This window comes from Vanellus vanellus (assembly GCF_965231255.1).
Source record: "Vanellus vanellus genome assembly, chromosome: 16".
In the NCBI taxonomy this organism is placed as follows: domain Eukaryota; kingdom Metazoa; phylum Chordata; class Aves; order Charadriiformes; family Charadriidae; genus Vanellus; species Vanellus vanellus.
In genome coordinates this window covers 13,892,644-13,909,257 of record NC_138921.1, presented here as the reverse complement: position 1 = coordinate 13,909,257, position 16,614 = coordinate 13,892,644, and the positions used below count along the sequence as shown (strand labels likewise).

At 41.2% G+C, this 16,614-nt stretch overlaps 1 protein-coding gene across 1 annotated transcript; it reads right to left on the bottom strand.

Annotated features, from left to right (window-relative positions):
- Nucleotides 1–689: 689 nt before the first annotated feature.
- P2RX7 (purinergic receptor P2X 7) lies at nt 690–16,398 on the bottom strand (the record flags this gene model as incomplete). Its single annotated transcript, XM_082491923.1, has 13 exons — nt 690–1,214; nt 1,691–1,786; nt 2,392–2,508; nt 2,599–2,664; nt 3,127–3,217; nt 6,580–6,704; nt 7,635–7,764; nt 8,333–8,413; nt 11,475–11,571; nt 12,524–12,596; nt 13,446–13,517; nt 14,071–14,203; nt 16,274–16,398. 13 exons carry the CDS (start codon nt 16,396–16,398, stop codon nt 690–692), a joined length of 1,731 nt encoding a protein of 576 aa, XP_082348049.1.
- Between the last annotated feature and the right edge of the window lie 216 nt (nt 16,399–16,614).

Here is a 16,614-nt window from a genome sequence, read left to right as displayed (position 1 = left end):
TACTTTTCATTGTAATTCCTGAGTTCAAGCTAAAAGGAGTAATACAAAGAGAACAGCTGGGCTTTTCAGAAAATGCTTTGTCTGTGTCACTAAAATGAGCCTGTTTAATCTGGATGGACCATGAGGCCTTCAACAGCCAGTTATGAAACTACATGTTCAGTAGCCTCTTTCTAGAGCCTCTTGATCCAGGGCTGCAGAAAGGTGGTGAGGCTGGGGGAGAAAAATGCTCAGGACCACGTTTTCAAGTGATATCTCTTTTGGACTTCCTTCCTTCAAAGGGTCTTGCTTTGAGATGACTCTTGGTTCCATCTTATTTTCAGGGTGCTGGGCATCTCCTGACTCAGCTGGGATTCTGGTATGCACCAGTGCAAAGGCAGGAGGCCCGGGACCTCCCACTACAATTTAGCCCTAAAAATTCACCCCAGAGCCTACATTTCCAAACCATGTGGGGTGACTCACAGAATGAAGCGGAGGCAGAAGCAAGCGCTTTAGCTCAAGGTATTTGTTCCTCTATGCAAAGCAGTAGGCAACTGTGCCTCTCCAAAGACAATATACAAGAATTCAGCCATACGACAGATTTTGGGAAGTCATATGCTTTCTTCTCTCTTTTTTTTAAAAGGTCCATGAAAGAAAACAAAGATTAAATGTCCAAGGTGAGTCACAGTGTGAGCTCAAGTTGTGCTACATCCTCATTCCATCTTAAAACCAGTATAGTTGTTGACTGCTTTGGGGTAAGTATCTCTAATTTTCCGCCTGCAGCAGCTTGGGATGACGGCTCTGTCTTCCAGATCAAAAGACCCAAAGCGCCAGAGAATGTACTGCTTGTAAGCAAGGTGACGCAGCTGGTTGTTGATATTGCCATCCTTCACGTCCAGAAAGGGTTGTCTGTAGAGAAGGGCATTCTTCAGGGTGTGACTGGACAGCACCAACTGCTGAAACCAATGGGAGGTTGTGATGCACTGCCCTTTTTTCCTTCGGCAGCAGAGCTGCTCTTGGTACTTCTGTGTTGGCTGGCATTTGCCACAGCAGCACCACTTTTGGCAGTCTGGGGAAGAGGCCCCTTGTCTGAGAGGTTGCACCAGCTCATTTTCTTCATTATCATTGTTCTCATTGGACTCACTGGTATGCATCGGCTCGGATTCTTCATTATCATGGTTCTCATTGGACTCGTTGGTGCAGCAGCTGCCAGCATGACAGAATATCACAGGGTGGCTCTGCAACAACAATTCCCAACATAAATTAAAGAAAACAGCATTTGCTGCTTCATCCAACCACAGAGTGAATTTACAACAGTGATCCTCACCATTGGCTTTTTCATTTGACACAGTACAATAGGGATAATGATGATAGATCAGCAGATCTGGAGGAGGATTGTCTTTCTGTGTCGCCAACACCCACCCTAGCGAAATCGAATCGACACCTCGCAAGTTGTTTCAACACCAACGCACTCCCGCTGGCACATGCCCACCACAGGAAAACAGCAATTTTCAGCTGACTCTAGAAAATACATCTTCTGGTCACGGGACCTATTAACTTGAAGCGGACAATAGGAATCTAGTTTTAGCCCCTCAGAATCTAATCTGGAAATATAGGGGGGTGAAAATGGCGTAAACCCAAATCAGTTTGGAATGACATTCCGCAGTTCTCCCTTCTGAAGGGAGGATCCCAAAGGTCAAGTGTCTGTCTTTACCTCAACAATGCTGCCTTGAGCATGCTGCAAGCTTGTTTTCAGAGGCATCTTTATCAAGGTAACATGTGGCTCATCAACATAGGACACATATATCACCTGTGAAGAAGAAGAAATGAGCATTCTCAGCTGGAGTAGTTACTTGGAGAATAGGGGACAAACACAGCATAGATCTGACCTCAGGGCTTGGGTTCTGCAGTCTGTACTCCAGTAACAATCTCCTGCAACTGCATGTTGCAAGGGTCCATATTTCCAATACTTGGGATAGCAAGGACATGGGGAGCTGCGGGGCCAGAGGGAACAGGAAGAGATGGTATGGAACTAACTGTAGGAGTCTGGTTGTGCAGGGCTTCTCTTCACTCTTCTTTAAAAATGCATGTCTAAAATGCCGGGGCATTTTACAGGCAGCCTAGATAGATAACCATTAATGTCTTGAAAAAGAGGAAGAGGCAACTGAAGTTGGCAGGGAAGAGTCTTTGAGCAATGCCCTCTTCATGGAAAACCCTTTCATGACATCCTTCTGCTATTTTGAAGGATCGCTGTTCCCTGCAGGTTTTCCTGATAGAGCTGGTGTGACTCTGCCACGCCAAGGTTGTGTGTAGAGCCCACTGTACTCATGCAGTGCATGCAGTGCACAGCTCCATGGAAGCTTCCTGGATCAGCTGCATTTTTTTATCCATAGAGCGGCAATTTACATTCTTTACCTGTCTTGGATTCAGCACAGTCTCATACTTTTTCCTGTTGTAAATTTTGTAGAATGGTGACTTGCTGCAGCTGGAGCAATTAACAGCAAAAATGGCAATTTCAATGGCACTCACGACCTGCCCATGAAAAAAAAGCAAGTAGTGATTCCACTTTCTTAATGAGACTGTATCTCAGAACTTGATTAATACAAAAAATAAGTCTCTCACCAAACCAAAATAGGAGATCATGGACCCAATGTTTTTAAAGAGTTCAATGATGTTAAATTTTCTACCCTTAAAGAAAGCAGAAAAGAATAACCGGGAGGCAAGGTCTGTTACCATTCATCCAACTTAATGGCTTTTCTCTTTTTGTCTCTTCACAATGTATCTCTGTCTCTTTACAATTCAGTCAATCCCAATATTTTATAGAAGTTCTCAGACACTTAGCAGGGGAGAATAAACAACTTGAGAGGGAAACAGTGGTGACACATGGGGTTCATGACAATAACATCACGTCATGACCATACCTGTTATTACCTCAGTCTTAAACAACAATCCTGGTTCTCTCACAGCCCAGCCATTTCATCCTCAGCTTTGCTCTCCTATGCTGCTCAGTTCAGTTTAGATCTACTCATCTGACATGACTTCCATTCCAGATTGATGGACAGGAGAGAGGAGAGGGGTATACAGCAGAAGTGGGGCTAAGAAAATAGCAAGCTTTCCTCCCCCTCCACAAGGAAAAAGAATTGCATTTACTGTGCCAAATACAAGAACATCAAACCGTATTCCATAGACTTTGAAAAGGGTTCTCTGCTCCTTCCCATGTAGCTTGTAGTACTTTGCATATCTGCAAAAGAGTAAATGAAGATCTGTGCAGCTTCCCCAGGCAATGTAATGCCATGAGGCTGCAGAACACAAAAAGAGGCGTAGTTTCTTCTCTTTTCTTCCTCCAGCCCTTTCAGCCTTCTGAAATGAAGGTGCTGAGGCCAGCTTGACGAACAGTATTTTGCCCAGCATCTGACCTGGCAGTCTAAATTAAATTAATACATATATATACATGTAGACAAATTAAAAATCCCACTAATGTCCAACGAGTGTTTTGCTGTCTCAATTCAAATTGGAACCTGAAGCTGCAGAAAGAAGTTCAATCACAGGTAAAGCAGATAGAAAACCCCAGCAAGGCTATGTGAGGTGCTGGCAATGACAAGATTGCCCATGCTCTGAAGGCTTTAATATCATATTATCCAAGACCAACTCAGAACTGCTGAGCACACTTCAGCATGATGGATATTAGCCATTTTCTATTCTTTGATCAGTAGAGAGTTGCAAGAATCACGTGGGCCTTTACTAACTTCCAGTTTCTTATTCTATCAAGAACACAACCCTTCTGATGCACAGCTCACATCAGCTTATGGATCAATAAGCAGCCACAGAGCATAGAACAAAGAGGTCTTTTTAAATCTGACAATGAAAAGCTGGCAGTACAGACAAAATAATTACATGAAACAGAAAGACATACTAAAACACAGAATGGTATTAATATCCAACCTCTGATAACAACCCATATGTTTTCTGCTTCAGACATGCTGTCAGGGCTTAAAGTGCTGTATTGCTCTTGACAAGTTTACCCGAGTGATCTTTAAGACTTGTTCTCCATTTAGATAACTAATTTGAATGGGAATTTGCTTAGCCAAAGGGACAGAAGGTCAGTTCCAGGGGTGGCAGATACTCACAGATGACTCTGTCATTGCTAATCAAAATTTGATTTATAGTTGATTGCCTGTTCAAGTACTGAAAGAGTAAACTGTTTAAGAGGTTATGTCTGGTGTAAATGCCATCAGCTCAGACCTCTGCTTTCTAGCATCTCCAGGTACTCATTCAGATGCTAGAGACATCTAAAGAAAAATACATTTTCCTCCTTTCCTTTCTCTTTGCATTCAGTCCCTGCTGTTCTGCTTTGCCATATTGATGCTAACAAACCAGCCCACAGCGAGCTTTTACTTGGTTCCACTCTATCCTGCAGATCCTGCTGCAAGCTAAGTTTGGCAGACTTTCAGAGTGTTTTTAATCAGAGTTCCCTAGATCATGCGATCATTTGCGTCCCATTCACCGCAATCTGATTTGTATTCTCTGAAGGCAGTGAGTCACTCAGAAAAAACACACTGTAACGTGTTCCGCTTTCTCCTTGCTTGCACAGACGTGGAATGCCCTTTTTCTTGTGCTGAACGGTTCCATGGTCTGTGCCGAAGGCATGTTTTATTGGCGAACTCTTAGCCTCTGAAGCCTGCAGGTCAGTTAGATTTTATTTGAAAGTTTTCCTAACTCTTTCCAGGATCAGAGGTTTTCTCTAGCCCTCAGGGTAGAGGTTATTTCACATCTGCTCTTGACAGCATAGAAGCCTTCTCCTCTGTAACAGCTTTGTGCTCAGAGCTTACCTGTTAAGAGCTTTCTTGATCACTGGCTGAAGCTTTGCTCCCTTGCACTTCAAGTAGTTCTTTTCTTTTGGAAGGCTAAAGCCTGTTTCCATTTAAGTCTGTCACAAAATTCCCTTTGGAACTGAGCTTAAATCAATAGGGCTCTGTGCAGACAGAGGTTATAAACTACCCAGAGTAGTTTTCCGGTCAGCTAGACCGCAGGGGAAGCAGCATTCTATACGTGCCCTGTTTCTGATGCTCTTTCCCAAAATTTTCTCCTGCTATTGATCTTTGTTAGCTTTGGGATACTGGGCTAGATGGACCTCTGATATGATAATATTTTACATTCTTATGACATGTCACTGATGTCAAAAAAGTTTTCAATGTATTTATTTCTAGCTCTCCCCCCTTACTCACTTGGGTACTTTCACTGAAAGCAGCAGCTTTGTTCATACAAGTTTGCATAGACTAGTTCAACAGTGTAGCAGGGTTTGTGCATGTTCTTCGCCAAAACATCCATGTTTGTTTTAAATAATATTATGCTCCATCTATTCACTGTCTTTGCTTTTTAAATTGCTGCACTGAACTACTTTGCTCCTCTTTTTTAATTTTCGAGACATTAGAGAATAACATTTCTTTGCCAATAAACCCCTTCATTAACAGATAGAGAGTCATGCTACCAGGATGTGGTCTGGCATCATGCACACTCTCCAGCAGCCTACGTTCTCAGACCAGGCTCACTTCCTGCAGCACCTTTCAGCTGAACTGCAGCAAAATAATCTTGCTACAGACTGGTACTTTGATGCTTAAAAGATAACAAATTTTGGGCAAACCCATTCTTGGCATTTTGACCCCGGCTGTTAATCTGACACTAAACATCCTCAAAACTACTCTACTGTCTTCTTCCAAAAACCTTCTCAGAAACTGCTTTGCCTACAAAAATGCATTCAACGGAAAGGTTGCTAGCCTCAGCCTCACAGCACTGTCTTACTTTTTCCTTGTGATCTCCCCCACCTCCTGTCTGTGGTTGCCTTGTCAGAGAGAACACCTATTTGTTCTTTGTTTGCACAGCTTCAGCACAATGCAGCTTGAAATACGCTCGCAGCTCCTGTACAGTAACGGCACTCATGTTAGCATCGCAGATGTATGAAAACCCACAATGTAATAATAATCATGCCACAAGGCAAAAAAAAGAGTGTTGTTACGCAAGAGTTTTCACCTAGATCTGAGGGACAACTTTAGTTTTAAACACGCTGATAAGCATTTGATAAATGCTTTGTTTAACTATTTAGAACTGGAGTCATGTCAAGATTTTTTGTCAAAATTTCTCATAAATCTGCTGTATGCACACAGAACCAAAAGCTCTAATTTGCTTTTGAATAAATCTTGATTCAGTGAACTGTGGGGTTACCCAGATGGAAGAAAAACACTTTGTTATTTTATTTGTGTTAATTGCCTTGGGAAACTCACAAGTTTAGGTAGTTTCAAGGCTCAATTGCCATATGGTAGAATCTGCCCAAACTATTCTCTGTGTTAGCTCCCAGAATACTTGTTGGAAATTTCTAGGTCTTTCAACACAGAAGTAAAATCTCCCGCAATACAAGCACACTCATTTGGAACATGACCATGATGATACACCTATACAACTGCAGTAGCTGCGGGCTAAGGACAGGACTACAACAGTGAAGAAGGAGAATCAAACGCTTTGTCATTCCAAGTCATTATTCCTCACACCTCATGACATCTTTGCTTCAACTCAGAAAACACACTACTTGATTTATATAACATTTTTTACCTGATGTGGAATCCAGGCTTTATTTTTTGGTCATCAAGGCGGCGGAAACCATACTTTGGACTGCAGTCGTAAAACCAGCTGTCCAAGTTACAGTCCCAGTTAATCTCAATGGCAATAATTCCTCCCTAGAAACAGACACAGTGAGCTTAGGGACTAGTGCTGTGATTGCTGTCTGTGCTAAACTGCTGTTAAAGTCAGCAGAGACTTGAGGGATGCCATTGGCAGGGACACATCTCTATAGACATGCTAACTCATAAGCAAAATTTGCCAATCAAGAAGTCTTCTCTGGAAGTGACTTAGTTACGTCAGCTAGAAGCTATCACTCATTCAGGCTTTTTCTATCTTCTATTTCTCTTCACCTTAGTAGCACAAGTGTGGATGGATGTAGCTGATATACTGTGACAGTCATTTTGCTGCTTTAAACTATGTACAGGCTCAGACCAAAAGCCTGAGTGCAAGCCTAAGCTTTGTAGGCACCCAGTCCAAATTTTTCATCTGAATGCACAGTGCCAGGCTAAGAACCAATAAATGTGGCTCACTTGATGACCCTGGGCAGGACACTTTGTCTCTACTTCTATTCTACCCATCTGTCAATATTGACTTTCTAGAGGTATGGCTGGATACTGCGTTAAGGGCATTTGGCTCAATACCCTAAAGAACAGAGTGAAAACGTAATGGCAAAAATAAGTGGTTTTTGACTCTGAATATAAGCTGCCATTTGTGCTGGTCTGACTTTTGGATGATTCCCTCATGATTTAGGATCTGCTTGAGTAGAATCAAAAGATGATCACGAGTGACAGCCTTGCATAGGCCCTATTTAAATGCACTGTGCTTTGTAAATGGGCCTCTACATGCTACAATAGTAAAAAACATGGGTTCCATCGTGTGAGATGTTAAGCACATTTAATTCTTGAAAGTTAGGGTTACTTTGCTTCTCACACAATCGGTTTCTAAACCTAGAACCATTCCATTATATGGCAGACAGCAAAACATGCAGGAAGAGAATCAAGAAAATATTTTAACACTGAGCATGAAAAAAAAGCGATACCACAGACCTTTACTGCCACTTCAGAAAAATTCTGTTTTGCTTCCTGAAGGATATCTCCCAGACGGAAAATTGGACAGTGCGGGGAAGTTATCTTGTTGTATGTGCAGGAAGTATTTAAATTTGGTGAAAAATTTAGTCTGTGAAGAACACAAACAATTGTTTACATTTAAAAACAAGCTGGAGCAGCTACAGATACAGGTAAGTGACTTCACATGTACTAGAACCTGTGTTAAGTGTGGTCAGTTTGTAAGTAAACGAGCTTTTGGTTTTGTACCTACCAGATCTATATACCCCTACCTGTAATTTGGGAATCAAGATGAATTCTTTACTCTTTGGATATTATCACCAGCAAAATTTTACCTGTGTAAACTAAACATTTTCACCTTATAATTTGAATCGCATGTCTGTTGGGCTATATTTTAGTGATTTTACCCTAACAGAAACCAGTATATCTGAATGAAAAATTCTGTTGTCCAGTGCATGAGAGAAATAGAGTTATGCTGGGAGGCTCTGTTCCCAAGCTCCCCTTATTTCTGTTGGCTCCTGAAGGATTAATAGGGCTAAAGAATTAAAGAAACTTGCTATTTGTCACTCAGGCAGATACAGCCCTGAATGCATAGGCTTTTTAAGGTGCCAATTTATACCATCATTTTTTTCAGAGCACAACTTACTCTTCAGAAAGCATTGAGGAATGTTTGTACTTACACGGTGTAATTAAATTTTGGGAAGTTAATATTGTTCTTTATTAGCACAGTGAAGTCTTCAGAACTCCTCAGAACAGCAGGCCTAAAAAAGGAACATCAAATTAACGAACTTCTTTTACTTAAATACATCAGCTAATGTTATGCTACTTTACTATTACCTGGAAAGCTGTCAGTAGGAGGAATATGTTGCTAAGAATAACAGATTGAAATACAGGGAGTTAGGTGGCTCAGGGCATCAAGAAAGATATATGTGGTTTTCTTAGTTTTAGTTATAAATTGTTCTCTCTCTATTGCACTTGTTTGTGTGGGCCAAGCCTAACTGGGGTCTCTACATGCAGCTGAAATATGATCTCAGGAGACTTCTCATATAAATCTTGCTATAGAATAGTAGTAAGAAATTACATCATTTGACAGCTGATGATTTCTGCACAATGAATTGGCAGTTTCATTGCTGGTTGCCAGATAAGTGGCCATTTACACCAGAGCTGCACAGCTAGTAAGAGTATAAGAATGAGCCAGGATGTCTCTGGAAGTCAGGTGTCGAGTCACATCATCAAAAGTTGTCCTGCCTTCCTAGCAGATACCAGTTTGAGGACTTGCCCTACAGTGGTTTGTGTCACAGTGGTTTGTGTCACTAAGTATGTACGTGGAATGCAAACACAATGGAAAGCAGGCTGCCTGTCTGACCCTTCCTCAAAAGAATGATTTCTCTGAATCTAACATGCCAGGAAAGAAGGAATTTTCCCACAAGCTGCCAGCTGGATAACCTTGGCCTCTACTGTGTAAGACAACCTCTGCTACAGTCCAGGACTTGCCAGGGCTATAGGAAAGTAAGGGATACAATTTTTGGCATTGTTTGTCTAGCATAGGTATTAACGCTGAACTGGAATATTGGCATTGTTCCATTTTAAGAATGAGCCAGGAATATTTTCATTTCCATCAAGACAGCCACTCCAAGGGGGAAACCCAGTCTGCACAGCAGTCATCCACATAAAGGACAGTGCTTCTAAGCAGGGAATATTTTTCCTATCGTTGTATTTCAAGCAATGCCTTTGCATCAGAGATCTGTGATGACAAGAAGCACATTAGCTGGATGACATGCAGCTTCCATGAGGGACTTCTCATGAATGTCTTCTAAACGAAGTCAATGAACGTGACTTGACTGCAAACCAAATTAACATTTGTGGATGCTACCTGGACAGAAGTCATGGATGAATTTCAGTGTATAACAGTCAAGACATTAATTTGTATGCTAATTTTTAAAGAATTAAAAATGAATGAACCTATAATGTGAAACTGTTCATAAGTCATCCACTGGGAAGCATCTGGAATCTGATCCAAAGCTCTTCTGAAAAAGGTGCTGTAAACACCTGCCCTTCAGCCAGCTAATCTGACAACCATGCCCTGCCTTAGGCAGAAAGGAACAATCAAAAATAAAGAACCTTCTTGCCAACATGCAATGCCTTTGTTCAGCTCCTGCCATAACTAACAGGAAGGAAAAGGAGGCCTCCTGTATAGTTCATGAAACTTACCTTTCAAAGAAATTTGGACAATAAAGACAATCATGGGTGTAACCAATGCCCAACATTGCTACCTCAGTGGCTCAACCAGATGGCAAAGCTTCCTGGGCTCTGACCTCGGTCTTATGTACCGTTTTGGTAGAAAATAAACACTCAGCTTTTTAGTGATTCCTCATTTTTTCCTTGCCAATGGAACTTGTGAAGGAACTTTATACACCAGAGGTTTGGATCAAACATCTCATCCATTATTTTTGGTCCCTGGTAGTAACCGACTACTGTCACTTTAGAGGAAGGTTAGGAAACAAGACAGAAAGTGTCAACTGTGCGATGTAATTAAAAGCAAAATTCCCTCTGTAACTTATGCAGTAGTGAGCCCACGCAGTGTGACATTTAAAATTGACTGGCAGTCACTGAAACTTTATAAAAAAATACTAGGATTTCATTAACTCAGGAAGCTCATGCATATCTTTCCCGGATGCTGTATGAACAATTACAGCCTTCCTGTTGTTGGACAAAGCCTTTTTCAGATCACAACTCTGTCTGCAAGAGAAGGGAATGGAAATTCCTTTAAAAAGCTGAAAAAAACTCAGCAGAAGGAGCTGTGGGAGGCATTGTGGGCTCTGGACGGGACCTGGCAGTGAAAAAATTGCTCAGTGTCTGCAGAAACACCCAAATTAGGGAAAAGATGGGATACAGACATAGAATCATGCTTGTATCTTTTAAAATCAATGAGTTAATAAAAGTGATAATTGACCTAGTTTCTTACACATGTATTTCAAAATTGGTTGAGAAGAGCTAAAATTTATTATCATTTGCTCTCTTAGAGTATAACTTCCATCATTTTGGTTGAAATCAAATCTTTTATAAAATTTTTTCATGCTTTGACTGATACAGAATCTTGGAGCACTGTACAGTCACGGGGTTACAAAAAAAGATGGCAACAAGACCCCTCCATCCTACTCTCCAGGTCACAGCAGCATTGTTCCGTGGAGTCTTTTTCCTAGAGTTTTCTTCAGATCACTATTACAGATTGCCAGCACTGAGGTGATTGCCATCATCTACGTAGAGAGAATGGAGAGACTGTTCTTCAGTCTGAGGTGGATCCCCAAACAGTAGCCTGCAGCACAATGTACAGACAACCATGCTACCCTACTGTTCTGGGAGGTGGAAGCAACCTCACAGTGATAAATGAGCCCACAAAGAACTTCTATACCATAGAGCCCTAAGCCTTGGAGAAGAAAACCCCAAGTTAGGAAACTTTTTTTTTCTGTCACTGATTAAACCTATCTTACGTTGATGCATTTTCCTTGACATTTGAATTAATGAGCCAAACGCCTCTAGTGAATTCAAGATGAGCCTGTGGTATCTAAAATAGTTTCTATGGCAGCTGCATGATGATACAAACTGGAGGCTATGACATCACTGCAGAATCATACAATGGGACAGATTGTTAGAATATTTAGATATTATAATGAGTGTTAACAGTATGACTATGTAGGAAATAGCTGTTTTACACGAGATCTATATATGCCTAGGCAAAGGGATTATCCTAAAATTTCATGACTTTGTCAAAGTAAATCTTTCTTTAGATAGAAAAAACATGCAGATATCTCTTTCACTTACTCAGGGGGTGTTTCCATGGATTTCACAGGGCACCATGCCCTCACCTCACAGGTTTTAACAGTTGCATTATAATTCACACATCTTCCTGTTTGAATTCCTGTAGGGAGACAAGCTCTTACTTAGCAAAGACAAGAGTTTTTTGCCAATTAGGAGACAGTTTCAACTCGTTAGTGGATTCCTCCTCAAATGTAAGATCAGGAATTTGACATTTCAGATTGTTGCAGCTTTCTATAGGAGGAAGCTGTAAGAACTACCCAAACCATGGTCCTGCCACACCTCATCAATCCTTATTTAGCCGTTTGCTTGGGTCAACAGTGCTTGTCATTGTTTGGGTTGAGGGTGAAGTAATTTCCTTCACAGTTTTTTATGAGGTTACATATCTGAGTCTTGGGATAAATCGAGAAACAACTGTTTCAGTCAAGTTTAATTCAACAACGTGAGCAAATTAAACAAGGATATAAAGGTGGGCAGAAAACCTTAATTCTTTCTGCACTCCTGGAAAGTCAGCATTTTCTGTGAGGGTTTAGTCTTTACCAGGGAAAGTAGTAATCCAGCCAGAAGCCCAAATTCAGGGAATCTCAGCACTACAAAGAACTCGCATAGCAGATGAAAACAATATGATGCCTGCTGGACAGCTGGTCCCAAATAAAGGACACAAGTCCCCTGACTTATTCTGAGAACCACCTAACCATCACAGGGGTGTTACAGACCCTTCAAACAGATCCCGCTGTCACTCCACTTCCTAAGCAGCCATGGAGTTCAATGGGAGAGCGTCGTGGGTTGGCCCTCATTCACACCAGTCTGTATTGGTTCATCTCTCCCCTTCCTCTGCTCCCTCACACTGTTTCTCCTTTTAGTAAGGGCACACACGAGCTGGTAAGAACTCAGTTTTGTGGTTTTGAAAATACGTTCTCAGATATCTCTTAGGATTCTGTACTGTTCTACTGCAATTCTCCAAGTTGGATCTTCCACATGCTGCACTGGTCAATAATGCAATAGAAGATAGTACCCACAAAAAATATTTCAATCTGAAAATGCCATTTACTTACCATTACTGTGGATATCTGCACTCCCTTTTTCACAGGACTCGTCTGAAGAGCAGATAGCTTTGGCAAAGGGATACTGGAAAAAATTTACATAAAAGAGCAATATAAATATCTCCCTCTCCACACCTATGCAAAAAGTCTTACTCAGCTTCAATGTAAAAATATCAAATAATAAGAGAAAATAACAATGCAGAGCAGGTATAACCCTTACTAATTATTTGGCTTATAGGAGATAAAGGCTCAGGTACCTGCAAAATGAGAATAGAAGCCCTTTCCTTGCTTACAATAACATTTCCCTTTATTATTTATGTCTTTTCCCATTTTTCACACTCTCTCCTATAATATTACGCACAATAAATTTAATACTGGACTATTTAATTCTTTGTTTACTAACAGTCCCATGTACATTGCCAGTGAAAGTCAACTTGTACTTGGGAACTACTTTGCAAGGTGCCACTTTTAGGCCAGCCAAATGAAGAGGAGAGCTGCAGCTGATGACCAGGTTTGACCTACAGAAAGGAAGGAAGGGGACATGTAGGAATGAACAACAGTAATAGTAAGAGCACCATATTAGCAGAGAGGCTGAGAGCAATTCTGTAGCTCCATCATTCCTTCAGGTTATCCTCAAGAACAGCAGCAATGCCAGAGAAGCTGGACAGCAACCAGTGGCCTGAATGCCATCACCTCCTGAAAGTGATGCAGATCGGTTTGGCTGCAAGTTAATTGGTGCACGGCAAAGTCACAACCGCCACTTGATTCCCCGAGAAAGAAAAGCAATTAAACTAGATCTTGCATGTTATCTGCTGAGATACAGACATAAAGAGCAACAGTATTTGCTTGTACCAGACTGCTCCAAGGACAGTTCAGTCTTTTACATCAACATACATTCGATACATCATAAGTATAAATCACAAAACATATTTACCTCAGGGCACGTCTGTTCTCTCTGATTCTCTGTCTTAATGATGTTGGTCATCACGAAAAAAGAGTTTATTGCCTACACAGAGGAAAGAATATGAATCTGACTGACATTTAGCATCCTTGATTCAGACCTCTGTCATTCCAGATCATCACCTGGAAGGACAACAAGGGTGTTCCTGCTCTACCTCCCCCTGATGTACATTCAGATTCTATCCAGCTCAAACAGGAAAAGACAGGGACATCATCAGGGCAGGAAGGAGCAGCCAGAGCCAAGAAGGCACTGAAGTTTTTTTTTTTTTTTAAACTGGCATTACAACTGAGAAAGACTAGCATTAATTGGTACAACACTACTGTGTTTAGTACAGCTATATTGGAGTGAATCTGTTCCTAGGTTTGCTATTACCAAAATATTAAATTGATCATGTAAAAATCGTGTAACAAACAGCACCACAGAAATCTCATAAAAGAGGATTTTTTTTCCTTACATAAATGGAGGAGGGGAAGATTGGGCTTTAAACATTGCTGTCTCCAATGTAATCACATTGAATGGTAGGATAAAGACATGTCAGGAAAGCAACAGATGTATCAATGGAAGTTGAACACTGGACTGACATTAAATTAAGACTTGCCTGCATTGGTACAGTGTATTCGGCTGTATCCCAGATCCTGTTGTTCGTGTAAGCTACTCCCTTCACACTAGTGCGAACTGAGCTGTTGATTTCATCCACCTCCTGATAGAGTCTGTAAGTGATGACAATACCACTGGCCAGACAAAACAGAAAGGACAAATAAGCCTATAAGAATAAAATGGGTCAGCTTCTTTGTATCATTCTTGGACAAAATGCACTGCAAGATAAAAGTCAGATGGACATTTTCAAGTAATTGAGAGCCTTTTTGTGTGAGATACATGTATTGGCTGGACCAAAGTCTACCTTGGTTTCACTTTTGCAACTTTTGGCTTTGTCAGAAATGAATTGATATATGCAATAATAGAATTTCTATTTTCCCATCTTAAATGATACAGAAAACATGAGGTGACATCTTGGCCCTTCAGATGCCATTTGTGAAACACCAGTTAACTGCAACGGGGCTTGATGTCACCCCAAAATTTTCACTCATGCTGTGTTGCTGCGTACCTAGACTTTGACTTTGTCCATTACAAACAGTAGTGCCCTCTCTACATTTTTTTTAATAGAGCTTAAAATACTTAGTCAACTTTCCACAGTGACTATTTTTGTGCCTCATGCTGGTTGCTTCAAAAAACTTGACCTAATGTTTTTGCTTTCTTATGAATTGAATGTGTTAATAAAAGACTGATCTAACTCATAAAAGCAGCATCAACTTTGAAAAACTTCTGTATGTTCAGAAGATACTTTCCACACTACATAAAAGTGATATAAAAGGTTTGCTTTGAAAAACAAGCCGCAAGAGCTAGCACCCTTTCAGTTTAACAACAGACTGTTCTGGTGAGGGATAAAATAGTATCTGAAGAACAGAAATACAGAGCAAGTCATCAACGTTCCTTTATTTATATTGTCTATTATAATAGCATTTCAGCCTTTTCCTTCTGGAGAAGAGTGCTTTGGGATAACCGTTGTTGGAAACCGGCAGTGGGAACCCAGCTCTGAGCAGCAGTAGGTGGGTATAGTACCTTAGTAGAATCATACAATCAGAATAGTTTGAGTTCAAAGAGACCTTTAAAGGTCATCTAGTCCACCCCCTCCGCAATGAGCAGAGACATCTTCAACATTTTCATTAAAGTAGTTTTAATTTTCTTTTCAATCCGTCTCTCTCTCATTCTCTCTCTCCTCTCCTCTGAAGGGAGATGCTTTCCCTTCTCTGAAGGGAGAGAGGTTACAGAGAGCATGTGTTGTCTGTTCAGCAGCCAGCCCAGCCCAAACCACAACAATCAGGTTGCTTAGAGCCCCATCCAGTCTGACCCTGAATGTTTCCAGGGATGGGGCATCTACCACCTCTCTGGGCAACTTGTTCCGGTGTTTCACCACCATTATTGTAAAAAAATTCCTCCCTTCTAACAAGTCTAAATCTCCCCTCTTTTAGTTTAAAGCCATTACCCCTTGTCCTATCGCAACAGGCCCTGCTAAAAAGTCTGGCCCCATCTTATAAGCTCCCTTCAAGTACTGGAAGGCTGCAATAAGGTGTCCCTGAGAGGGAGAAGTAAGGCAACTTGAATTTCCTGCAGACTTGATTCTTTGTGAGATTGGGATCAGTGTGCCCAATGTCCTGGCTTGCTGCCCTCCCATGAGAATGAAACTAACTTTATGAACTTCAGCAGACTTTGTTCAGCAAACACTTATCACTGAGAACAGGCCTAGTTTGGCAGCAAAGAGGAAAATCTGCCCTTTAGAGGCAATTAATTATTGCATATTCCTAAAACATCTTATTGTTCTTGAAATCTGCTGCAAGGGGTGACTTGCCATTTCATCTGACCCTGAATAAGAGAGTCTACAGAGCAAATTCTAATCTCAGAAACACTGGTGTAAATCTGAGATTATTCAGTGGAGTTATTTTGGATTTTTCAGACAAGAAGCAAAACCAGACAGCATGGCAAGAAACAAAATTGCAAGTGTTTTTTAGAGGAAGCTTAATTAACTCTGTCCAAGCAACTCCACCTTGTTAGATAACATCCTATGCTGTATTCCCACCACAAAGTTCCCACAACCACATCCATCTTCCAAGAATGATCTAACACCAGATCAATGATCTTGTTTGGTACCACAAAACTCTAACCGCTGAAAGCCAACCAGACAACCCCCAATACAAGAAACATTTGCTCACGTACAACACAGCACCCCATCACCGTGCACTTACCAAATAGACAGAGCAACAGTTATGTAAAGAAGAACTTTCACGAATCCATATGTAACACTCTGAACGCGTATGTATTTTGGAGAATCGTACTGAGTCAGGCCTTCCAGCCAGCCACGTACACCCATTGCTAGCACTTCCTGGGAGGTACTGACTTTTGAAAATCGCAACTACTTGGTATTGTCTTCTTCCACCCCTGCATCCTTCTCAGGCTACCCCACCTAAAGGCACAGTCAGAAACCTGTATGATAATGGTACTACAGGCATTTTAAAGAATGGCAATTGATGGCATCAAGAGCTGCCTGAATACCCACACCCTTTGGTTTGTTCACAGAAAAAGCACC